At 45.4% G+C, this 26,253-nt stretch overlaps 1 protein-coding gene across 1 annotated transcript in view; it reads right to left on the bottom strand.

The window, feature by feature from the left end:
• SLC18A2 (solute carrier family 18 member A2) overlaps positions 1 to 26,253 on the bottom strand; it is a 416,215-nt gene that overhangs the window by 138,501 nt on the left and 251,461 nt on the right. The window contains exons 3-5 of the mRNA XM_078641192.1: positions 25,276 to 25,334; positions 17,325 to 17,408; positions 2,762 to 2,854 (exon numbers count right to left, since the gene is read on the bottom strand). Of these exons, the coding sequence (XP_078497318.1) occupies positions 2,762 to 2,854; positions 17,325 to 17,408; positions 25,276 to 25,334 (236 nt within the window). The remainder of the gene's footprint in view (positions 1 to 2,761; positions 2,855 to 17,324; positions 17,409 to 25,275; positions 25,335 to 26,253) is intronic.

Here is a 26,253-nt window from a genome sequence, read left to right as displayed (position 1 = left end):
CATGATGCTTCTGGGGCACACCTGCTGGTGGGTGGAGTCGGAGTGCGACCCATTGTGTATATTTAATTGGCTCCCTCGAGCTAGAGCTGACGAGCTCGGATCCCGCACCCGCGCCGTGAGAGGTATCAACCTGTGAACATTTGGCAGCCTGCACAGCTAACCCCGAATAACCTACACTCTGCTGACGAGGAACAACTATTCCGAAACACCGGTGTCCAGAGTTGGTGCTGCAACCTTGCTATTACACACTGTTTCGATATAGCGCACACGCTATCAAAGACTGCATCTACCATGATGCTTCTGGGGCACACCTGCTGGTGGGTGGAGTCGGAGTGCGACCCATTGTGTATATTTAATTGGCTCCCTCGAGCTAGAGCTGACGAGCTCGGATCCCGCACCCGCGCCGTGAGAGGTATCAACCTGTGAACATTTGGCAGCCTGCACAGCTAACCCCGAATAACCTACACTCTGCTGACGAGGAACAACTATTCCGAAACACCGGTGTCCAGAGTTGGTGCTGCAACCTTGCTATTACACACTGTTTCGATATAGCGCACACGCTATCAAAGACTGCATCTACCATGATGCTTCTGGGGCACACCTGCTGGTGGGTGGAGTTGGAGTGCGACCCATTGTGTATATTTAATTGGCTCCCTCGAGCTAGAGCTGACGAGCTCGGATCCCGCACCCGCGCCGTGAGAGGTATCAACCTGTGAACATTTGGCAGCCTGCACAGCTAACCCCGAATAACCTACACTCTGCTGACGAGGAACAACTATTCCGAAACACCGGTGTCCAGAGTTGGTGCTGCAACCTTGCTATTACACACTGTTTCGATATAGCGCACACGCTATCAAAGACTGCATCTACCATGATGCTTCTGGGGCACACCTGCTGGTGGGTGGAGTCGGAGTGCGACCCATTGTGTATATTTAATTGGCTCCCTCGAGCTAGAGCTGACGAGCTCGGATCCCGCACCCGCGCCGTGAGAGGTATCAACCTGTGAACATTTGGCAGCCTGCACAGCTAACCCCGAATAACCTACACTCTGCTGACGAGGAACAACTATTTCGAAACACCGGTGTCCAGAGTTGGTGCTGCAACCTTGCTATTACACACTGTTTCGATATAGCGCACACGCTATCAAAGACTGCATCTACCATGATGCTTCTGGGGCACACCTGCTGGTGGGTGGAGTCGGAGTGCGACCCATTGTGTATATTTAATTGGCTCCCTCGAGCTAGAGCTGACGAGCTCGGATCCCGCACCCGCGCCGTGAGAGGTATCAACCTGTGAACATTTGGCAGCCTGCACAGCTAACCCCGAATAACCTACACTCTGCTGACGAGGAACAACTATTCCGAAACACCGGTGTCCAGAGTTGGTGCTGCAACCTTGCTATTACACACTGTTTCGATATAGCGCACACGCTATCAAAGACTGCATCTACCATGATGCTTCTGGGGCACACCTGCTGGTGGGTGGAGTCGGAGTTCGACCCATTGTGTATAGCCATATGCTAATCAGTCTGACCCTGTGCCTCATGGGAACAGTCCAGCCCGAACTGCCAAGCCATGTCTTCCCTGGACCGGAATCAAGCATCCCAGGACCGGTTTCTGGCATTACAGCCGTCTTCAGCCGGGCTTGCTTGACTCCAGGGTCTGCAATGGCTCATGTTCTGTATTGGAATGAAAACTTAAACAAGCAGGGATGGAAGGTGATCGTGGGGGAGGGCACTGCATGGGGAGATTAGGCGGGGACGAGCAGGAAACTATGGTTTTACAAAGAAAAAGACGGTTGTTAAACCTGAACACACATGGCACGATGTGGGCTTGTAGTGCAGCAGAAGAAAAAGAGTTCTCCGAAACAATAGATAAGCCCTGAAAGCATAACAAAACTGTACTTGGCCTGTGCGCCTCAGTCTTCAACGGAAATGACCTATCAGCTGCATGCATAATCTAGGAGGCAGCATAGAAGAACAATGATGGAGTAAATTTATGGTAAGCAACAGTGTGATTCGACATTCTCTCCAGGCGTCTCTTAAAAAAATGTTCTAAGCTGCTTTTCTTACAATTACTGTCTCTCTGAGACCTCTCGAGGCCTCATCTTTAAGTATATTAACTGTAAGAAGGGGAGTTCCTTTGTGACGTCATGACCTGACACTCCAGCCACTTCTCTCTTGTCCGTTCCGCCGTAATTAGGGCTTCTGTAGCCCTGTGCACAAACAGTGTTTCCGAGGTGCAGACACATTGCAGCAGCTGTGTTTGTGAGCCACTCCATCATGGTCATGTGTGATTGAAGGTCCTGTAGAGTTAAAAGGGTACTTTGGTGCAGATGGGCCTGTGTGACCTATGCTGGCACATTCATGGAAGCTTGCAGGGACCACTTCCATCTCTTTGCACAGGACAGCACTGTTTAATAATATGAACCTGAGGCAGATTTCTGCTGTAGTTTTTGGGAAGCCCAGCACACACACAATGTGGCTGTGCTGTGGCACCCACGAACACTTCATTTCGGTATGTTGTTTTCATATCAGTATATACACACATACACTCAGGGCAAGCCTTACCAATACCCATCAGCGCTGACATGCTGCCTGTGCAATTGATGAAGGCATCTCAGTGCTTTGCTTTCGCTTTGTAATCCTAAACAGCATACCACATATACAATGCCATTAATGCTATGAATGAAACACTCGTTGAGATAGCAGACGACCCCTCCCCGCTGGAATACAGCAGTTCCCTCTGCTCATCTCACTGACTTAAAACTCCCATGGCGAGGCCTCCGAGCGCGATCCCCATGGCATTGCCTCTCTCTTCATCATCCGTGTACACGCTGGCCAGCATCCCCATACCTGCAAAGAGACAAGCACAGCTCAGAAGACAGCAGGACAGACATGCAGACAGTGACTAGCTACATCTGCCCATGGGAGTAAGATAAATCTGCCCTCTGCCTTTACTCTTAATCATTCTTTTTATTTGAAGTACGTGACTGGAAAGATGCCAAGAACACAACAGAAGGACCAGTTCACAAAAACTGCTGAAGGACTAACAGTGTTATCTCTTCAGATGAGACATATCCTGGGGGCATCTCTGCTTATGTGACTTTATAGCCAATTTACGGCACAGATGCCTCCAGCTGGGGACCTGATCCTACACTTAAAACTATAACCCACTCGGGTGTACAATGAAGTACCCAGCTGTACACATCTCCTGCCTAATCCCATTTTCAGGCTGTGTTTGCAACTAGAAATGCACTTACTTGCAAGGAGCACACAGAGCAGGGGCCGTGTGCTGCCCCCTACCTATGATATTGGGAAAGTCGGCCCAACTCCACCCAACCTTGCTTATACCTACAAAAGTGGCAGAGGACTCCTGGGGCTGCAATGCTGTGAACAATTTGAAAGCGCATTATTGGAAACCATTTGCATACAGCATTTCACAATATCTTATTTAGATTGTAGATAGAATATCTACCTATGCCGAGTCTGCTACATCTGCATGTTGACCAATGGTTGAAATAAGACTTGAAAACTGAGTTAAAGTGTTTGTTTTTGAAGTGCATGCACTGTCCAATGCCTCTTCCCACTTCTATGCTTAAAATTACACCAGTGGGGAGTTCTCATTTTTATTAGATCTTCTTTTAAAAAAGAACACATTTGCAAATCTCACAATTTGAGTGTCCCATGTCACACTGCAATGGACAACTTACTGGCAGTGGCTGTGGCATTGTCAGAGCATCTTTCTCCTCTTGCTCAGTGTGTACCTGATACCGTGATTCACAAATGCCATTTCCAGGAGTGAGTGGAAGGTATTATGTACTGTCCTTTGGGCAGGGTCATAGAATATTTGTCCTTACAGATCAGAGAGGGGAACACCATAGCTCATAAATGCCATAGCTTTAAGTGAATGGCCCAGTTCTTCCTTTTGATTCTCAGTGAGGGTTAGTGTGATGTTGCACAGGGTTGGAATGGCCTATAAGGCAGCCAGGCAGTGCCAGGAGGGTTGCTCTGAAAGGTCCATGTGTGGGCTGCTTTATAAGGTCCGATCTGAGAGAGTATGCACTAGTGCAGTGGTTCCCAAACTTTTGACTCCTGAGGACCCCCATTGAGTCACCACTGGAAGCCGGGGACCCCCAAGCAATTTGTATGAGTTAAATTTCAAATATTAAAACAGTAATTAAAAAAACACATGTGTGCACACAAACCAAATACTCAAAGTACTAAGGATTTTGGGGCCAGGTGTACGATCATTTCATTTAGCGCCTCGCAATTGGCGACACATTGCGAGTTGCAAATTGCGAGTCTCTAAATGAAATGTACAACAGTGTGTTTAACACTGTTTGGGATTCCCGATGGGTTCGCAAATTGCGGGGCTCATTAACATTGAGCCTCTCGCAATTTGCCAGCCCATTGGGAATGCCCGCCCTCCCAGGGATGGTGGCCTGCTGGGCTCAGCAGGCCACCATGTCTGGGATTGCTTTTAAATAAAGCAGTTTTTAAAAAAATGCAGCCCATTTACCATGCATTTAAAAAAAAAAAAGAAAATGAAACGTTTTTGTTTCACTTTTTAAGGGCAGGCAGAGGTCCATGGGACCTCTGCCTGCCCTTAAAAAATAATTTTGCATGCATTTGCAAAGGGGAAGGGGTCCCCTGGGGACCCCTTTCCATTTGCGAATGCATTACCATCTACTTGAAGTAGGTGGTAATTGCAAGTGTTTTGCGACCGAAAAACATTTGCACATGGTTTTGAGACTCGCTATGTGGAAGGGAATGCCCCTTCCAAATAGCAAGTTGCAAAACCTATTTTTAGCGAGTCGCAAACAAATTGTGACTCGCGAAATAGGCTATGTACATGGCTCAATAGGTTTTTGCATGCGCAAATAGGTTCACGAACCCATTCGCGCATATAAAAACGGATCGTACATCTGGCCCTTAGTATTTTATATTGAAGGAACAGCCCCTCTGTCACATGTATTTCATTTGTTTTATAGCTTCTCTCATACCATTGTAGGATGTCAGAGCACTTTACATCACACACATATAGAGACATTGAATCATACATGTAAATCAGTGTGTATATAAAATGTTACATAAGGTAAAGGGGACTACAAGGTTCACATGTCATTCATACTGGTAGGCATTTTTAAAGAGTGCTTGGTCTGGAAAAGCACAAACTCAGGATTCAGAACATAACACAGTGACTAGTAACTTTAAAAATGTATTTCCACCCAAATAAATCTTTTAAGCAGCATTAGGATAATGAATAACTGGGAAAAAACATAAGTTACTAACTGGTACCATGCAGTTTGTAAGCAGCTCTTTGATGATAGTTTATAGGTCCCTCTCCTAGAATACAATTGCCACTTATGAAGTGCACAGTAACAAAATAATCTCTGTGACAAAAGCAGTAACCACGAACCTATGCACATAAAATACTGCTTTTCTAAAATGCATGTTACACGTTCTTTGCAGTAGGCACATTAACCCTCTGTGCTACACTAGTTAAGTCAAAGCTGCCACTGAACAAAACTCGCCTCACTCTCCAGCAGGTACATTAATCACTGGCATTATCTTGGCACTTTTATTGTTGCTGGAAAGCTGCTAATTACACAAGAAACTTTTCTGTGCTTTTAAAACTGCTGTCTACGGACCCCCTGGGAATGTGTCACGGACCCCTGGGGGTCCACGGACCCCAGTTTGGGAAACACTGCACTAGTGTATGCATCTCACTTGCAAGACAATGTTGTTAACAAAAAAGAGATTGGAGCCCCTCTATTGCTTATCATTTGTTAGCTTGAGTCGCACTCTTTTTTACAGCCTCGTAATTTGTCAAGGCACGCCTAACATCATTTCCGTTCCTCTCTGTGGCGCAGGAACCAAGCACTGATTGATTCAACTTAATCAGTGCCCTTCCGCTGCTCCCAACGTGATTGAGGCAGAATTTTGTTTTATTTTACTTGTAGTGCCCTGAAAACAGAAGGCGTGTGACTGAAAAAAACATGCCAAGCAGGACAATAAAAATTGCAAAGTTGTATTTTCTATAATTAAGTTTCTTTTATTTTGCCAAGTCTTCTTTTTTTCACTTTGCACTCACATTTTCTTTTATTTTTGCTTGTGTACTCTGTTCTCAAAAGATGAGGATTAGCTTATTGCAAAGTAGCATTGTATCTTTCATGTGTGTAATTTTTGAAGTGATGCTTTAACACATAATCGTGCAGTACACCCCAATCCCCTGCCCACTCCAATCCATGCCAAACCACCCACCCTCATCCCACACCAATCCGCCCCCACGCAATCCAATCCACCCCAGACCATTCTAACCTACCCCACTCTAATCCCAAACACTCACCCCAATCAAATCCACTCAAATCCACCACACGTGAATCCTCCCAACCCACACCACTTCAATCTGCCGCAATTCAATTTGCCCCACTCCAATCCAAAACAATCTGCCCCACTCCAATCCAAAACAGTATGCCCCACTCCAATCCAAAACAGTATGCCCCACTCCAATCCATAACAGTATGCCTCACTCCAATCTATCCTACTTTAATCTAAAGCAATCTGCCCCACTCCAATCCAAAACAGTGTGCCACACTCCAATGCTCAATAATCTGCTCCACTTCAATCCATACCAATCTGCCCACTCCAATCCAAAGCAACCTACCCCCTCCAATCTGCCCCACTCTAGTCCTCCCCCACTCTACCCCACTCCAATCCAAAACAATATGCCCACTCCAATCCGCCCCACTCCAATCCAAAACAATCTGCCCTACTCCAATCCATCCTATTCCAGTCTGCCCCACTCCAATCCAAAACAATCTGCCCCCTCCAATCTGCCTCACTCCAGGCTGCCTGCTCTTATCCTGCTCGCTCTTATCCACCCCACTCCAATCCAAAACAATCTGCCCCACTCCAATCCAAAACATTCAGCTCCGACCCACCCCACTCCAATTTTGCCCACTCCAAGCCAACACAATCTGCCCTCTCCAATCCAAAACGATCTTCCTCAATCTTCCTCACTCCAATGTGCCCCACTCCAATCCAACAATATCTGCCCCACTCCAATCTACCTCACTCTAATACAAAGCAATCTGCCCCACTCCAATACAAAACAAGCTGCCCCACTCCAACCTGTCCCACTCTAATCTGCCTCACTCCAATCTGCCCCACTCCATCCAAAACAATCTGCTCACTCCAATCTGCCCCACTTAAATCCAAAACACTCTGCCCCAATCAAATTCATCCCACTCTAATCTGCCCCACTCCAATCCATCCCAATCGAATCTGCACCACTTCATTCCAAAACAATCTGCCACACTCCAATCTACCCCACTGCAATCTACCGCACTCCGGTTTGCCCCACCCTAATCCGCCGCACTCCAATCTAAAACGGTCCGCCCTACTCCAATCCGACCCACTCCAATCCACTTTACCCCAATCCAATACACTTTACCCCGGTCAAAGCCACCTCACTCCAATCCAATCCATCCATCCCACTCCAATACACACCAATCCGATCCACCACAATAAACCCAATCCAATCTACCCCATTCCAATCCTCCCCACCCCACCCCACCCCAATCAATCCACCCTAATCCAATCCACCCCACTCAATCCAATCACCTCACTTCAATCCAATCCACCCCACCACAATCCAATCTATTCCACTCCAATCCACCCCATCCCATGCCAATCCAATCCACCCACTCCAGTCCACCTCACTCCATTCCACTGTGGACTGGATTTGGGTGGGGAGGCTTGGGGTAGAGTAGATTGGATTTGGCTGGATTGGTGGGGATTGGATTAGAGTGGAGTGGGGAGGATTGGATTGGGGTCAAGTGGATTGAATTGGGGTGAGATGGATTGGATTGGAGTGGGGTGAATTGGAGTGGGGTGGATTGTATTGGGGCAAATTGTTTTGGATTAGAGTGGGGCAGATTGGAGTGGAACAGAATGTGTTGGATTGCCTGATTGCCTGCTTGCCTGCTTGCTCGTGACCAGCCCTTCTTCCTTTTGGATCCCCTGCTGCTGTTTGGCTGCCAGTGCCGTAATCCCCTGCAGTTTGCCAGCTCCGCTTCCCGGTTGTTGGCCTGCTCCACTTCTCCATTTCCCCGTTGTCCCCCTCTCTCGCGCTCCACTCCTTTCTCGGTCTCCAGGCTTCCCGCCGCTGCTCCCCTGCGGCCCCGCCCCCCCACTCCCCATTCGTCGTCCCTTACCACCTCTCCCGCCTCCCAGCTGAGCCTCTCTCCTCACCGTGCCATATATGGCGGCGGCTGCGAAACCCCGCAGCGGAAAGGCAAGCCCGTCTGCGCCCGTCCGTGCCTGGACCGCGCCCAGCGCCACGACCCCTGGACCACGTACCATCCAGGCTGCCAGCATCCGATATGACGCCAACACCCTCATCGCACTCAACCTCGGATGACCCTCCAGCTGCCACAAGGCCACCCCCAAGCGCACCCACGGCCCGTTCACCTGTCAGAACTGCAGCTTCTCCTGCATCGTAGGCGCCGAGACGACCGCCACAACGGAACCCAACCTGCTCCGCTGCATCCTGCTCAACACCCGCTCCGCACGCACACATGCCGTCGAGCTCTGGGACCTGCTCGATTCCACATCACCTGACATCGCCTTCCTGACCGAGACCTGGATGAACGAAGCCTCCTCCCCAGACATCGCAGTGGCCATCCCCGAGGCATACAAGATCACCCGCAGAGACCGTACCAACGGAGTCGGCGGAGGAATCGCCATCATCCACAAGAACACCATCAGAGTCTCCACCAACACTGCCAAAACCCTCAACACCACCGAACACATGCACTTCCAGATCCACACGGACCCTAAGACCACCCTGAGAGGCACCCTCATCTATAGACCACCAGGACCCCACCCCCAATTCTGCAACTCCATCGCCGACTTCATCAGCACGCACGCACTGACCTCCACCAACTACATCCTTCTCGGTGACCTGAACTGCCACCTGGAAAACAACAACGACAGCAACTCCCCCACCCTGATCGACAACCTCACCACCCTCGGACTGACACAGATCGTCACGACACCTACCAACATCGCCGGCCACACGCTCGATGCTATCTTCTCCTCCAGTCCCCACGTTGTCTTCAGCCATGCCTCCGAACTCACCTGGACCGACCACCGTTGTGTCCACTTCACCTTCCGGAAACCCGTCTCACATCACCGCACCCTACAGATCCCTAGACGTCGCTGGGGCAAAATCAACAAGGAACTACTGCAAACACACCTCGCACTCAACCCCCCGACCAACCCCACCGACCTTGAGGAGGGAGCCCGCACCCTCAAACTCTGAATGGAAGACTGCGCCAACACCTTAGCCCTGACAAGACAACACGCCCAAAGAAATACCAGTCAGAGAGCCAGCTGGTTCACCCCGGAACTCCTAGCCTCCAAGCGCACATGTCGGAGACTGGAAAATACCTGGCACAACGAGAAATCACCCGACAGCCACGCAGCTCTCAAAACCGCCATCCGCAACCACCACCATCTCATCAGGACCACCAAGAAGGCCGCCTTCACGAACCGCCTCGACAACAATGCACACAACAGCAAGGAGCTCTTCAACATTGTGAAGGAACTCTCCAACCCCAGCTCCTGCACCAACGACATCCCCCGTCACAAGCCCTGTTCGACGCCCTTGCTGCCTTCTTCCACCGCAAGATTACCGACATTCACGACAGCTTCAACCTTCAGACGGACACCGCCAACTCCACCACCCCGGCCCCACCGACACCCACCGACCACAACCGCCTCACCGCCTCTACCACCGTAACCACCAAGGACACGATCAAAACAATGAGTACCATCCACTCAAACGCCCCGACTGACCCTCTTCCCCACCACATCTTCAACAAGGCCGACAGCTCCATCGCACCCCACCTGTGCAACATCATCAACTTCTCATTCAAGACCATGACCTTCCCTGAGAGCTGGAAACACGCAGAGATTAACACCTTACTGAAGAAACCCAAGGCGAACCCGAGCGACCTAAAGAACTTCCGGCCCATCTGCCTGCTTCCATTTCCGGTGAAGGTCATCGAAAAGACGGTCAACACCCAGCTCACCCGCTACCTAGAAGAAAACAACATCCTCGACCCCTCCCAGTCAGGCTTCCGCAAAAACCACAGCACCGAGACCGCCCTCATCGCCACCACAGACGACATCAGACTCCTACTCGACAACGGTGAGACAGCAGCCCTCATCCTCCTGGACCTCTCCGCCGCCTTCGACACCGTCTGCCATCACACACTACGCACACGCCTCTACGACGCAGGGATCCACGACAAGGCCCTGGACTGGATCACCTCCTTCCTCTCCGACAGAACCCAAAGAGTCCGCCACCCTCCGTTCCACTCCGGAGTCACCAAGACGATCTGCGATGTCCCACAAGGATCATCCCTCAGCCCGACGCTCTTCAACATCTACATGGCTCCACTCGCATGCATCACCAGCATCCATGAGCTCAATATCATCTCCTACGTCGACGACACCCAGCTGATCCTCTCCCTCACCAACGAACTCCTCACCGCCAAAGCCAACCTCCACCGCATTATGAAGGCGGTCGCCGACTGGATGGAAGAAAGTCGGCTCAAACTCAACACGGACAAGACAGAGATCCTCATCCTCGGACCCAACCCCTCAGCCTGGGACAACTCCTGGTGGCCCACCTCCCTGGGCACCGCCCCTACACCAACCAACCACGCACGCAACCTGGGAGTCATCCTCGACTCGAAACTCACCATGACCAACCAGATCAACGCAGTCTCCTCAACCTGCTTCTACACCCTCCGCATGCTTCTTAAGATCTACAGATGAATCCCCACCGACACACGAAAAACCGTCACCAACGCCCTCATCAGCAGCAGGCTCGACTACGGCAATGCCCTCTATGCCGGAGCCCCAGCCAGACTCCTCAGCAGACTTCAAAGAATCCAGAATGCCTCGGCATGCCTGATCCTCGACGTTCCCCGCCGAGACCACATCACCCCCCACCTGAGAAACCTGCACTGGCTCCCCGTCGACAGAAGAATCACCTTCAAGCTCCTGACCCACGCTTACAAGGCACTTCACAACACAAGCCCAGCATACCTCAACAACCGACTGTCATTCTACGCACCAAACAGGAGACTCCGCTTCGCAGATCTCTCTCTGGCCACCGTCCCACGCATCCACAGAACCACCGCCGTAGGCAGGTCCTTCTCCTACCACGCCGCCAAGACATGGAACTCCCTCCCTTTCCTCCTACGGCAGTCAGAAGACCCTCAGACCTTCAGGAGACTACTCAAGACCTGGCTCTTTGACCCCTAGCTGCAGCCTCCCAGCACCTTGAGACCCTCGTGGGTATGTAGTGCGCGTTATAAATTGTTTGATTGATTGATTGAGTAAGGCAGGTTGTTTTGGATTGGAGTGGGGCTGATTGGAGTGGGGCAGATTGTTTTGGATTGGAGTGAGGCAGATTGTTTTGGATTGGAGTGGGGCAGATTGTTTTGGATTGGAGTGGGGCAGATTGTTTTGGATTGGTGTGGGGCAGACTGGAGTGGGCAGATTGTTTTGGATTGGAGTGGGGCAGATTGAAGTGGGTAGCATGTTTTGGAATGGAGTGGGGCAGATTGTTTTGGGCTGGAGTGGAGCAGATTGTTTTGGATTGAGTGGGGCAGATTGTTTTGGATTGAGTGTGGTAGATTGTTTTGGATTGGTGTGGGGCAGATCATTTTGGATTGGAGTGGGGTAGATTGTGGTGAATTGAAGTGGGGCATATTGTTTTGGATTGGAGTGGGGTGGATTGTGGTGGATTGAATTGGGGAGGGAGCAGGATGGATTTGATTGGGGCGAGGTGGATTGGCTTGGAGTCGGGTAGATTGGATTGGGATGAATTTGATTGTTGTGGGGTGATTGGATTGGAGGAGGGTGGATTCGGCTCGATTGAAGTGGGGCAGATTGTTTTGGATTGGACTTTCATTACACAAACCTCTGCTTAACCATCTCGTGCCCCAGCATGCTTTAGAGGTTAGCCTGAAAGTATGCCTAAATTCAAGCCAACACCAGTAAGTGCCTGTCAGTTGCTCTTGTCAATGCGCCCAAAGAAAAAATTAAAGGGGAGGACTGAGCTAGATATATGAACAGAGATATACAGAAAGAAAAACTGAAAAATAGGGACTAGGCAGAACAAAACCTACCCTGTCAATCAAAAGGGACTATGGCTGCTCATAATTTAGATTGCTAAAACAATAATTGTCTGTGTAAAGCCCATCTGAAAACCTAAGGGGGGAGGAGCGATCTCACTGCACTACTTTGTTCGCACCAGAAAAAAAACAGTTGACACCCCACTGTATCTGAATGCATCTTCAGATTAGACCATGTAAGGACAAGATGTACACATGCACGCTTGCGCACACACACACACACACACACACACACATACACACACACACACACACACACTCTTCTTTTAACTCTGACTTGTTCTCATATTTAAGTTAGGTGATGCCCGGATGCCCGGTTTGAATAAAAATCCTTTGACTAATTCCTGCAGGATTAGCGAGCTCGAACATCGCCCTCCGATGTGTTGCCTGAACTAGGCCCCAGACTACAGAACAGAAACAAACGGGACAGCAGAGCGCACTGTGCAAAAACAAATGTTTGCCGAATTACCCTTTTCCATGACCTTTCAGACTCATGAAATGGGCTTAAGAGGATCCGCTTCCTGCTGCAGAACATCCTCCAATGGGAGTCGACTACCGTTCTCGCGGAGCCAGCTGTGTCCACAGGCTGCGCTGAGCCGAGGAGTGTGCACGCGCCAATTGCTGGAAGGGTTGAATCAAAAGGGGGCTCCTTCCTCCGTGGTGGAATGGTGTTTGTCTGTGGGATCATGTGAATGTAAAGTGTACGGCTCCAGCAACACAAGTTCGCTGTTCGATTCCCCTCAGTGATATGTTCTAGTTCTATGTGCAACGGTTGCATTGGTTGTGTGATGGTTCCCAGGGGGATGCTATGCCTTTTAGAACATTAGTAAATTGTATGACAGAACCACCACCAATTATTTCACTTCAGAAACTAAATTGGCTTTCGCCTCCCCTGAGAGGTTAAGGCTTGAAGTGCTACTTAACATCACTGGATTGCAATACGGAAGGTCCTGCATTCCTGGGTCCCCAAAGAAGGGTAGGTAGGTTGATAAGGTACTTTAGTTCTGAAATATTGTATGATTCCTTGCATGCCACAAACCCAAGTGCCTTGTTACATTAATGATAGGTGCACGTTAGATGCACCCTGCATGTAACACACAGACCTCTGCCACTGGAGTATTTAATGTTTGAGCGGTCTACCAAGCATTTGGCACTTAGAAATTGGAAAAAATGTGCCTAATTCTAATGGCGTGCTGCATAAAGCGCTAATCATCATTTTCCAGCTCCTCATTAGTGTGCACAACCCACCACCGCCTCAAAAAGTCAATAAATATTAGTGAGCAGTTTTTATTTACATTGGCAAGCCTAAGATGAGATGGGCATGAACAGGTTTAACTCAACCAAAATCCACCACTGAAAGATACGCAGCAAGGAATGCTGATAACTGTGTACAGAATTTGCACCTTTATTTCATGGAGGCATCACTGCTACCTGTTTAAGACCCGAGAAAGCCACTACTCTATTTACCTCCTTCTCTGCTGGGACTCTGATTGATGTACTAAATCTTAGCAAAATGGATATTGCAATAATCGCCTCCTATGCCTCTCTCTGTTCTCCTTCCAACATCACAACAAAGTGCTAAACGTCCCAGCTTTCATCTAGTACTACTTTCCAAAGCTCTTCCTCCCCCAGGGTCAGGTGGGCCCACTCACAGTGAAAAGGGGTCTCTATACAAGAAGCTGACTCTAGTTTTAAAATCTGTGCATGGCCACACCCCTTTCCATGAGCAAACCATCGTCTCGACCACTCCTGGGCATTCCTGCCCATCATAAACACATGCTCTTAGCTTCCCTAAACCTCTCGGTGGCGCATCTAGATTCTATTATTTCACATAAACAACCTTCCGATAGCCTAAAAGGCTACCAGAACCCTGAGCACCTTCATCTAGCCCCCTGAAAAAACAGCACTCTCTGAATCTTGGCAAGTGGGTGACTTCACCCACCACAGTGGGGCATCTTTTACACAGGCTATATCAAGAGCAGTGTCAGAAAAGGATTAGAATAGTTTATTAGAACATTGGAACATTGAGCACTCCATTGAATAATATAGAGTGCTCTGGGCTTCTACGGCCCAGTAGAAGCTAGCAGAACAACATTCCAATGTTGTTTTTGTGTTCACAGCTGCTGCTGGGAACAAATGCCTCTCGGAGTCCGAGTGGATTTAACTCCCTCGGGCTCTGAGAAGCCTTTGTTTTTAGTAATTAGAACATTTGAACACTCTGGGGCCAGAATGCTCTAATAACCTTTGAGCTGTACTTGCGGGCATTACCGGCCATTAAAGGCCCGCTCTCTTTGACAAGGGAGCGTGCCTACAATGGTTGTTAGAAGCCCGCAGAGGGACATTCCAATGATGTTGATTTAAACCCCCTCGGGCTCCGATAGGCCTTTGTTTTGAGTAATTAGAACACTCTGCCTTCTGGGGGCAAAATGTTCTAATAGCCTTAGAGCCCTCCTAGCGGGCTCTACTGGCAATTAAAGGCCTGCTCATTTTTTAAAGGCCCTTGCCTTGGGCTTAGGCCTTTTATGCTGGAGCGGGCCTTTAATGGCCAGTAGAGCCCACTAGGTCGGGCTCTAAGGCTATAATATAGCCTTATAGATTGCTGCAGAGGGTTATAACAGTAGTTAAAAGCCCTGAACCCGAGTTATTGGTCCAAGCCACAGGTGAGGGTCTAAAACGAGGGTGAGAGCCTTCAAAAACAGGTATAGCCCAAGACAGAAAGGCTATAAGGCTATTAGAGCATTCCACCCACTAGGGGCAGAATATTCTAAATTAAAAAGAGAGAAACAGAAAGACAAACATTGGAGTGTTGGAGCAGAATACTTATAACAGTGGTTATAAGACCTTAACCACTCTATTGTCTTCAATGGATCCCCCAACATTCCAACGTTCTAATGTTGAGTGCTCCATTGATGACAATGGAGTGGTTCAGAGCCAATAATTTTGTGGAGGGAGTTTTATATAGCACAAACTCAACACAAAGGTATCCAAGTGCGTTATATGAGAACCAGTTGCATTGAGTGGCGGATCCTCGAGTGAGTGCTGCGGGGTGGTGGGGCGGTGCGGGGGAGGGGCAGGGTGGGGGAGGGGCAGGGTGGGGGATAGTAAACTCCGGCATACGGAAGAACGGAGTTAAGTAATTAAATAAATGAATAAATAAATAAAACAAATTACATTGCGCACGCTGCACCACCAAATGGCGATGCAGCGCGCGCAGTGTAATTTGTTGTCTTTATTTATTTATTTACTTAACTCCGTTCAGCCGTATGCCGAGTTTACTACGCCCCCCACCTTACCCCTACCCCGCCCCGCCCACCGCCTCGCAGCACTCCCTCGAGGAGCCGCCACTGGTTGCGTTACAGACGGACACCTTCGTTTTGGCTGCTACAGACCTTCTGTGTCAACATTCAAGGTTTAGCTTTCTGTTTCTCCCTTTTTAAGTTAAAAAATTCTAGCCTAAGTGGATGTAACATTATAATACTATTATAGGCCATCTGCCTCAGACTAAACCATTTGTTAAAGGCCCTCTCACTCACCACAGGCCATCTCTCTGGCTCCAGACATTAACTCAGATTCATGTCTTTTAACAGCCTCAGCAGCATGCTATAAATGTGATAATAATGTTCATAGTAACTATTGTAATCGTCTTGTACAGTTATACTGACTCTTCTCTCTCATTGAAGACTTTTTCTAGTTCTCCCCCCTTTTAAGTTTAGTGTAACCTCTAATCAGCATTTTGGGTTGAGTTGCTCAGGAAAAATGGAAATATATGGAAATAAGGAACAGCATGGCTCAATGTGCGTCTTTCTAACCTATGTGACTAGCACTGAATACTTTGTCTGCCTTTGATAGCTACTGAGAGTGAAAAAGGCAAGAATTCGCCTCATGTTTATCATTATAACCCCTATGCAGATGTAATTATGTCAGCCATTTTATAAGTGCAGCTTCAAACATCCCGTTGAAGAAGGCATCAGGACCCATGTTCTCAGCGTGTCTATGGTAAGGTCTGCCTACCTTTATAGCTGGAAGCCCCGGGCAAACCCTGAACAGAAGAGGGGGTATTTCTGGCTGAATCCCCTAGGTAAACGTGGTTGTGACTGACAGATGAGATATTCCACATGACGCAGAGTAGGTTGTCATGTTGAAGTGCCCCCAGAGCCCAGTGAGCTTGAATGCCTGAGATCAGTTCTTAAGGGTGTTGTGAGAGTAAGGCTGAAACGGCTGTTATCGTGACTGGAAAAACGTTATGTTCGCAGCAGGGGGCGACTGAGGTCGGTAAATGAACAACATTTAATCAGATATCGGTAGCACCTGTTACTTACAATGCAAGAGTAACTTAAGAAGAAATCTTTTGTAACTGTGCCTTTATTATGCAAACAAATAATAATAATGTTATGTTAAAAAAGAGCTGTCTATCAGAAGGCTTGCCTATATCCACAGGATTAAGAGCTTTGTAGGTCTACAGGTTCAAACTTCCTTTGATGGCGCAAGGACAAGCATGCACGGCACACACAATGGAGGACCGTGAGATTGTTTGCTTTTAGGTACTAGTCCGACACGCTCTACCAGATACCTGGTTATATTGTGTCCGGTTTGGGTACCTTCCCCAGTTCCCCTTTGAACATTACCTTCTGTTCCTTGCTTTCCTGTTTTCATAATGTGTTAAAAGAAAATTATGGGACAGTGAAATCTCTGTATATAAGAGTCTGTAAGTTATATATTATAATCAAGTTGTGATATCTCTAGTCAACTGAAATAGGAAAATGACGTAGCTGATCAGCTCATCTGTAGTAAATTATTTCATTTTAGTTGTGACGTCAAAATGCCTGCTGCTAGAGCCAGCAGGAAAGGTGAAAGGCAGGCCATAAAGCATAATTGCAACTGCAGTTTAAGACACGAAAACCAGAACTGTCTTTTCATTAGTTTGATCCACCTTTCTAAAGTGAACAGTGATCAGCAAAGAAAATGGGAATGCTGAACTACTCAGAAATGAAATGGCCCAAAATGAGAGTGCTCTCCCCACTAACACACATTGTACTCGCCATGAACGAACAAAGCTGGAAGAGGTTTTCAAGGGTGTTAAAAACAATGTTATTGTTGAAACCTACCTGCCACAGACGAGCAAGAAGACCCAACACCTTGTAAGGACCGGGCAATGAACAGCAAGGTGTAACTTCCTGAGAAGGCAAACACTGCGAAAAGAGCATAAGTGATGTTAAAATAGTAGTATGCATAAATGATACCTTATTAAAATAAAGCCAATTCTAAAATTGAGATATGCTCAATGAGTTCTATGGGGGTCTTGCCATTTCAGCTCCATTAGTACATACTATTCAATCAATCAACCAGGGTGTAGGGGTTTTCCACTTTAATTACTAACACTCATTATATTGAATGAATTGTAAAGAGTTATCTACATAATAGACAAAAATGCAACCAGAATACAGTCAAATACATTTCAACAAATCACCATTGCCATTTGCCAAGGTATGAAGGCAACATTCTTACTGGCACCCATTCACCTACGTCTGTCATAAGGAGGGATGGGTGCAGCCATCAATTCCGCAAGGATGTGTCCACCCCATATCAATGGCATTACAACCAAAAAGCATGCAGCACTTAAAGCAACCCTGAAAAAACAAACACAGACACTTTAGAAGGCAAGCAGCATGGGCAATCTCAAAAACTCTAAATTACTACAAGGTTTGGGGCAATCATATGCAAATTCTCAGCCAGATTGCCTCAGACCTCAACCTTATCCCCACTGTGTGCTCTGAAAAGGTTGCCTCAAACAAATAATGGTTGCAAGGCTAATGAGCTTACAGTCCAGAGAATTACATCCTAAATGGCTTTCTGTCACCAAAATTGTCAACTGTACACTCTGTGCTGAAAAGTTTGAGTCTTTCAACCATCTACTATGCTGTTGCCCGGCTCTTTTGCTACCCCACCGCACACTGTTTAAACCACTATTTCTTGCCCACGGAATTCGAACATGTCTCGAGGCAGTGAACTCAGTGTTCACTATTACGGTGCCGGTGGAGCTGACTTAATTCCGCAAATACATCAGCCTTACCCAAGCTTGTATAAAAGAGGCAACTAAAAGTAGTAATTCCTCTCCGGAGATGGATCATGCTGGAAATGGATAGCTACTACCAGATAGTGACGAGTTAGCAGAACATTCAAGGATCGATTCTCAACTGAGGGCTGATTCTGATGCGGGTTGGAAATGCTTCCCGACTGAATCGGGTTGGAAGTGGTTTCCAACCCATTCGGATCGGGACAGTCTTACAGACGGAGTACAATGCATCCGGATGCTTCCCGATACGATTTGGTTGGACTCCCATTGACTTCAATGGGAGCATATGTTCCTAACCGCATCATAATTGGGCCCTGGGTCGTTCCCAATCCGATTTGGAAGGAGCAAATGCCATTAGGAGGCCTTCCTAACCGCATCAGAATCAGGCCCTAAGTGGGAAAGCTTTCCAACCCGCTTCAGAATCAGACCCTAAATGTCTTCCAGCCGACAAAACAACTATGAACGAATATGCCTATAAAAACAACCTGCTAAACAGTGTTGCGTATCACCTCATGCACGCACTTCAGCAGCCAGACAATTCATTCACTCCTTACCTGTTGATACCAGCACAGTATCCAGAGTCCACTTTGTATTACTTCAGCCAGTACTCTACCTGAAATCAAGCACTTTATAGCTCTGTTTGCACAAGTTTCAGTGCTGCTGTATATCTTCTCTCTTTTAGGCGAACCAGTGGCCTACCAGAGGACTATCTGCTAATCATTTTGTTCTAAGGAATCCCAAATGACTGTGAACACTAAGGCCCATCCAAAACCTGCCGAACATTGTCGCATATTGTGCTGCATATACCACTACTGCATGATAATTAAACTGCACTTTAACTGTTGAGAGTGGCACTCTGCAATACTGTAGTCACTATCCCATCCTGGATCAAAGCATTTTATAGCCCTGCTTAAGTTTCGATGCTGCTGTTTTTTAGAACTCTTTTTTTCTTTTTAGGTTTCCCTTATGTATACTGATGCTCAACTGCCCTTCACCCAATTGTTCGCCTGCGTCTATATGTATGCACTTGCTATCCATCGTTTGGCTCACAAATACTTTAACCTTATATTTAAGCAATTTACTGTTCCAATTTGACCCCTGGCAACCCTTACCTAATTCTATTTGCACATTCAGAAATGTATTGTACTTTTAATGAATTTTGTTTTTTAGTGATTTTATGTACCTGTGCTTCGAACATTTAAAATAATGCAAAGATTTTAATTAACCCCACAATTAATAATGTTGAGTATTTCTCTTCTCTCACTAGATAACTGATGTGCTCCCAATAGTTCTAAAAGTCAGTGCATCAAACAATTTCAAGTATTACTTTAATGAGATAGGGGAAGACTGAAAAATGGGGGTAGCAATTATTAGGTGTCCATACATAATTACACATCTAACCAAGTAAAAGGTGAAATTATTATTCCTGATAACTGTTTAGCCTGTTCAGTCCTTAATTTGTAAATGAATAAGTGCCCCTGCCTAAAGTTCTGACCAATGGTCAGCGGCCGGTGTTATTGAATGCTGGCTTAGCTGTGTGGCTTAAATCCACATCAGGCCTCTTGAAACCACTAACCGGCAATCCTGCTCCATTATCTCACTCTTGCAGGTTCCTGCTTCTCCCTTTGTGAAGGTTTATCCATCTTTCTCTTCCTCCTCTTTCCACTTTGTATATTTTCCACACTCTTGCTCTCAGTATATGTCTCAGGCAGAAAAATAAGCGCCGGTCCCCAAATTTAAGTGCAGGTGGCTCCCAGTGGCACACACTGGCTCAATTTAAGCACTGCATACGTGTATTCATTCTGCAGTACCTCTGGTGAATTAAATAGTAAAAACAATGCACCCAAAGCATGCCCTAATGATCCTCAGCCCATCTCCACCTTTAGGAATGTGTCACTGGAAGAATATTCGTTTCTGCTTAGGCACCCACAGTATCAGTCCTTACTGTACAGAAGGTTCTTTATACACCCCAAAGCAACAGATACCAAATGTCGTATGCAAATGAACAGAATGACTGCATCCAACCTGAAAGAACAATACAGGATGACTAAGGATGGAATGGTAAGCAGGCAAAGCTCTGTTTATTACAAATGCATCATGAGCGCCGCCTACCGATCAGTCTCATAGAGCGATGTAATTTTATATAATAAAACATTCTTCCAAAGTGTATGTGTTTTTTTTCGCGCACAATACCTCTTCTTGTTCCCAGGCCAGTTTTTAGGAACTTGGGCTGTGCTATTGACAACTTTATACGGGTGTATCGCAGAGCAAGAAGAGCTGTCCAATTTATTAACCTCCCACAGCAAAACAGCGGAAGGGCCACACCCAATGCTAAAACATATCTTAAGGCAGACATGGGACAGCATATCCTCTGCTTCTTAACGGAAAAAGGGGAAAGTAAATAACGATCAAAATACCAATTTGCTCTGGGTATGGATATCAACTGTTGCATTTCGAGACATACCGATCCCAATGACTTTAAACAAGGTTTAAGAAAATTCAAGATGCTTGGAAAATGTGGGGAGATTGATGAAAAAGGTATATAAATGACCACTATTAATCGGTGCATGCAATTCTAGGGTTACTCTTCCATTCCCTCTGTTTTTCACATTTCCACTGTGGTTCAAAGTGGTAAGTGGTAAGTCGTTCAAAAATGGATTAAGGACAGAAGGACAGCTTTTTTCAGATGGTGTGTTACCTACATTTGTGGATCTTCAAGTGGAATTCAATCTTTCACAACAAAGTCCTTTTAAATAGGTGCAGATACAGGACTATTTTAGGCACAGCCAAGCTGTGGATATATGTTTAGCTGGATCTGACCTATTAGAACTAATATATCCAGAAAATAATAACATTTCTATGAGGGCATTCCTGGCTTATCCAGTTTAAGAGAGGATCACTTAGTAGCATTAGCAGATGATGGTCTGCTAAGATTAGGATGATAATTCACTCACACAAAATCCAGCAAGCCTTTACATGATCTTGCTTATTGTTAGTACCTGCTAGATTAAAGCTGCAGCAATTAAAAAATATATCTATGCTATAAAATATTTCCACCAGACAAGATATCTAAATTTAATATCAGAGGGAACTATAAATGTCCTTGATGTTGGATTGGGAGTGCTGATTAGGTACATCTGTTTGCCCTGTGAATACTCCAGCGTCCATGAGCAATTGGTGGGCACTGATGCGTCATTTGTATGTCATTGAGTCTGGCATTCTTAAGACTAAAGGAAAACAAACAAAGGATTTAAGAGACTGTCTGATCAATGGGAAGTACTGTTCGGATCTGAATAGGATTGCTTACATTTTTTGTGTAGCTACTGTGACTTTAATTTTCTTTTTTATATTGAACTTGCTTTATTTGCTGCAATAATCTTTATAGTGATCAATGCATATGTGCTGTAAACTTGGTAAATATTGATGCCCGGATCTCCCAAAAAAGAATTTTAAAAACCAAAACTCTGTGGGGTAAGACTTGGAAATTAAGAATAGTAGAATCAAACATGGAGACCCGATTTGTGCCAGAATAGGGCTCCTGGGCCTAGTGACAATACAAAAACTCAGCTCGATATTGCCTCTTTAACATAATGTCTCAGATAGAAAATATATGTGAAGAAAAGGTTTCATTTTTTTAATTTTTAATTTTTTTAATCTGCGGCCATTAAACATTGAAACACACTAACACGCACACACACATATCCTCAGCTTTTGTAAAGCACAGACAATAGCCTTTTGTTTAAAGCAATAAACATGAAACTACTTTGCATTTCTATTCTGAAATCTGTAACTGTGTTAACCTTCACCTTGAAAGAAACAGAACAATTTTAATGGGAAAATGAGGGAAGAGAGGTTGGTGTGAACGGAAGGGCCGATTTTTTTCAACCAGGATTTTATGAAACCATCTAAATGTAATATTGAGAAGTCCATTTAGAATTGTCTACAGTGATCTGCTTCCATTGTTAAAGAAAAGAAATGAGGGTCTTGACTGACATACATGCATTCGGGAACTAATTATTAATTGAGTGAACTAAGAAAACACTAAAACGTTTTTGTTCATATAATGCCACTTGCTTGTTTCCTCAAGCATTGCTTCAGTAAAATAAATCTATTCATCAACAGTGTGTCTTGCTGTCTTTCAGAATGAAAGCAGGAAGTGCCTTGAGAAGAACCTTGTTCCTGCATGTTTGCAAAAAGACAAATGACAAGACAATAGAACACCTACAATTGTCAAATATGTACCAGTTTCCAATGCCTAGCCTAAAAGTAAGAGGCTTATCCAAAATATAGCCCAGTGGTGTTAGTCCTTGTCAATAGTTTCTGCTTATTCACAATCTTTATATATTTTGCATGAGAGTTGCAACTGAGCGAGGGATTCTGCAGATATTTGGCAGAAGTTGCAGGGAATCTAAGGTGTATTCTCCCTAGATTTACACTTATCTCTGTAGAAAACAGGATTGACACTTGTCTTGTAAGCTATATTATCTCTCAGCAAAGTCCACTTGAATCAATATCTGCATTATGAACTTGGTTTTATTGCAAATATTGAGAGTAGAGGGACCAACGTAGAAAGGTGTTGTTGTAAAGTCCTCTTCACCATAGCAGTGCTATGGCCAAGAAAATAGAAAGACATGTTGCTGAGACTTTGGTTAATAAGGCTGTTAAATATCCCCAGTACATAAAGCAGATCCAGTCTCTCTCGGAGTTCACCCATCACATAGATCTAGTGGACTCTGACAATTTCTAGTTGAAACTCCGTTTTGGGGCAATTCCTAGAGCAAACCAATTGTTAGCTTCTTTTTTGTTGAAGGAAGCAAATGTGTATTCATCAGGATTCAAGTTCAAATTACTAGACAAATCAACACTTAACATTTCTGTACCTTAACAGAAGAAGTGGTCACAAATTAAATTGAAGAGTAATGAAATATGAATCATCATACAGAGCACAAATAGATCAATGGACCAGTCCCACAATGGAGATCATCGATGATGTGCACGCTTAAGACCAGCAAATGCTCTTATATTGCATTTAGTTACAGAACTTTCCATTTTTGGAGAATTTGTCCTATCTACAACTTTAAGCCCCCAAGTAAATTTTGATTGTACAGCACATCACCAGCTCACGGAACCATGCATTTATTTATAGAGGTTATCGGTCTTTCTACCAATGACCTGTTATAGTTAGATTAGCCATGTCCATGTTGAATATGGAAAATCCAGGACATGCATCAGTAGTATTGTCATATTTAGGTGGAGAACAGTTGTGGCACAGCGTGAAATATTGATATAGATTGAGGTTGGCAGATAAATGTAAAAGCCGGCATTTTTAAAGCGCACAGCTACCTCCGACGGAGGTGTCCTGACGCTGGAGGCCCTCTGGAAGATTAAGCAAGTTATTGTCCAGAGTCACATGGTGCTGGGCTTACCTGCTGCCAGAGCCGGGAATCGAACTGTGAACCCTGTGGTCGGGAGCCTGGGACCCTGGCCACTGCGCCACACCTCTTCCACAGATAGCAGATAGTGCAAAAGCTGTGTGAATGTCCCAATAACATATCTATAATAATATGCTTATCCAGTATCTCTAGGCAGTTTAGCTGATAATGTATTCAAGTAGACAAATAAATATTCTCGAATAAGCCAACAACAGCCCCTTTGTACATTTAGATTAAAACATTTACATTTTAGTCTCTAAGTAAAGGTTTCTCACCTAATTATATGTGACTTAATGAATGATTTTGCAGGTAATCACAAAGTGACTTTTAGGAATATGAAACTCTTTGTCAATTATGCCAAAAGTAACAAAAATTACTATTTTGAAATATATGACACATTTTCCAAAAGCCCTGGTGTTCTCCTTGATATATGGTGAACTTGGTTAAACTTGTCGAGGGAAACTTATTATTCTGGATTTGGTAGTGGGAACTGAGTAGTGCAATATTTATTTCTATAATTGACTCGATACATGGATGTACTATTGTAAATCCATAAACGGAATCTTCATAAAGAAGCTCGGATGGTTGACTCTGTGCCAGAAATTCTATAAACTAGGTTTTACCTTTTAATGGGGACTATCTATGGCACCATCTGCAGAGGATCTGAGATTTGAATTACGAATAGAACATTTTTCACCTCTACCGGAGGCAGCAAATTGTAACATTGTAGGGAGGCAAAAAAATACTTGCACCGCCCTTTTACTATGACTTTCAAAATAATGGTATGCTTTGTGAATGGGAAAAGCTTGCTTGCTAGCTGGCAGTGGCTCAAAATGGGTATAGCCTAGTGGATTTGCTGCAAGTTAGAGTCTAGGAGGGATTGTTGGGTCATGTGTACATGGTGATTGACTCAGTGTCGCCGTAGAGAAAAGTCTTAATATGTTGGAATAATTGGTAAAAGGGTGGCAGCTATTGGGATGTCCGCTGTGTAGATTCTAGCATGGCTAGTTGTTTTTACATCCTAATGCGATCAGAAAGCACCAGTACAATGATCACATTTCATATCAGCAATTGGTAACAAAAAGCAGTAATTTCAGTGGGCACATCGTGTCTTAGTATTTGGGTTTGTCTGGAGCACAAGGACCCTGAGGGATCCCACCCAACCAGCATGCTGCGCTTAGGCACCTTTGCTTTAGCGTTACAAGCAGTCTACTTCCACCTCTTTAGGCTAGCTTATTCTTGGCAGACTTGGTGTGATACCTGGTATCAGGATGCTTGCTTGAGAGGGGGTGTCATCATCTCACAGAACACAGCACGCAGGGCAATTCAGAACTATGACACCAATGCTGCTCTAACCCCCCCCCTCATTCATGTGGGGCCCTTTTTGCTCCTGCTAATAAGGATGTTGAAAGTTATTGCTTCTCTTTGCTCGAGTACATCTGGTATATTTTGTGACATATATAATTGCTTTTGAGCACATATCAATGATGTCAATGATGTGGGATTGCACTGGCATATGCTGCAAATAAAGAAACACAAGCAGAGACTTACTGATGGTTGACACGAACATAATGCAGAAACCGGCGAACATCGGGAGCTGGTATCCAACTCTGCAGAAGAAGAAAAACACAACATATTACATTAAAATGAAAGGTGGCAGGGCCAAATTTGTGCAGAGTTGCTACAAAGTTACGCATTGCTCAAAGGATAAATAAAAGATGGCTATCCAACGTTTCAAGTTTGGAGACAATGATACCGATATCAGGCAGAGGGGAAACAATTTAGGAAAACAAAACAAAGAGAGGGAAGAGGGGAAGAAGAAACTCCAAGAGAAAGGGTAAGGATGCACACGCGATTCTTGAGCAGAACCAAACAATAGAAACACATTCCAATAGAGTGGTGCAAGTAATTAATTTATCCATCAATGTTCTTACCAATGATACGATTTCTGTCTTGCAGAAAGGCAGGAACTCCTGTCCAACTATGATATATGATGTTACTAATGTCAGGATTGATGTCTATAAGTTTATTAGGGAATTTAAATTGAAGAAATTTAAGACCAATAAACCCTCCACACAAAATGCAGTAAGGGGTGATCTACCCATTCAGGGTATTCATGATATGATTACACTAATATCACTAAAGGAGAATGAACATGATCCAGATACTGTTTATGATGTATTAAATGGTCTGGAACGGTGTGCTGACCTCAGTAAAAACAGTGGTTTGAAGACAAAATCAAAATGGACCCGACAATTAACTAGTGGAAATAATATTGATTTGTTTCATAAGATAGTTAATAATGAAATTGACAAGTGGGAGAAGACAATGATATGATATGATCATGTGCCCTATAGTAACAATCTTACATATAAAGAACGTGAAGCATTGAAACAATTGCGGATATAGGTGGGAAAATGGTTGGTATGGACAAGAACTCATAGGATGCTGAGGTTTTGGGACAACTTAATAATACGCAATGGCAAAAGAAACTTGATCATAATCCTGTGTGTGAGATAGCCAGTAATG

The sequence above is a fragment of the Lissotriton helveticus genome, chromosome 5_1 (genome assembly GCF_964261635.1).
Source record: "Lissotriton helveticus chromosome 5_1, aLisHel1.1, whole genome shotgun sequence".
NCBI lineage: Eukaryota > Metazoa > Chordata > Amphibia > Caudata > Salamandridae > Lissotriton > Lissotriton helveticus.
This window is presented reverse-complemented; position numbering and strand designations above follow the sequence as displayed.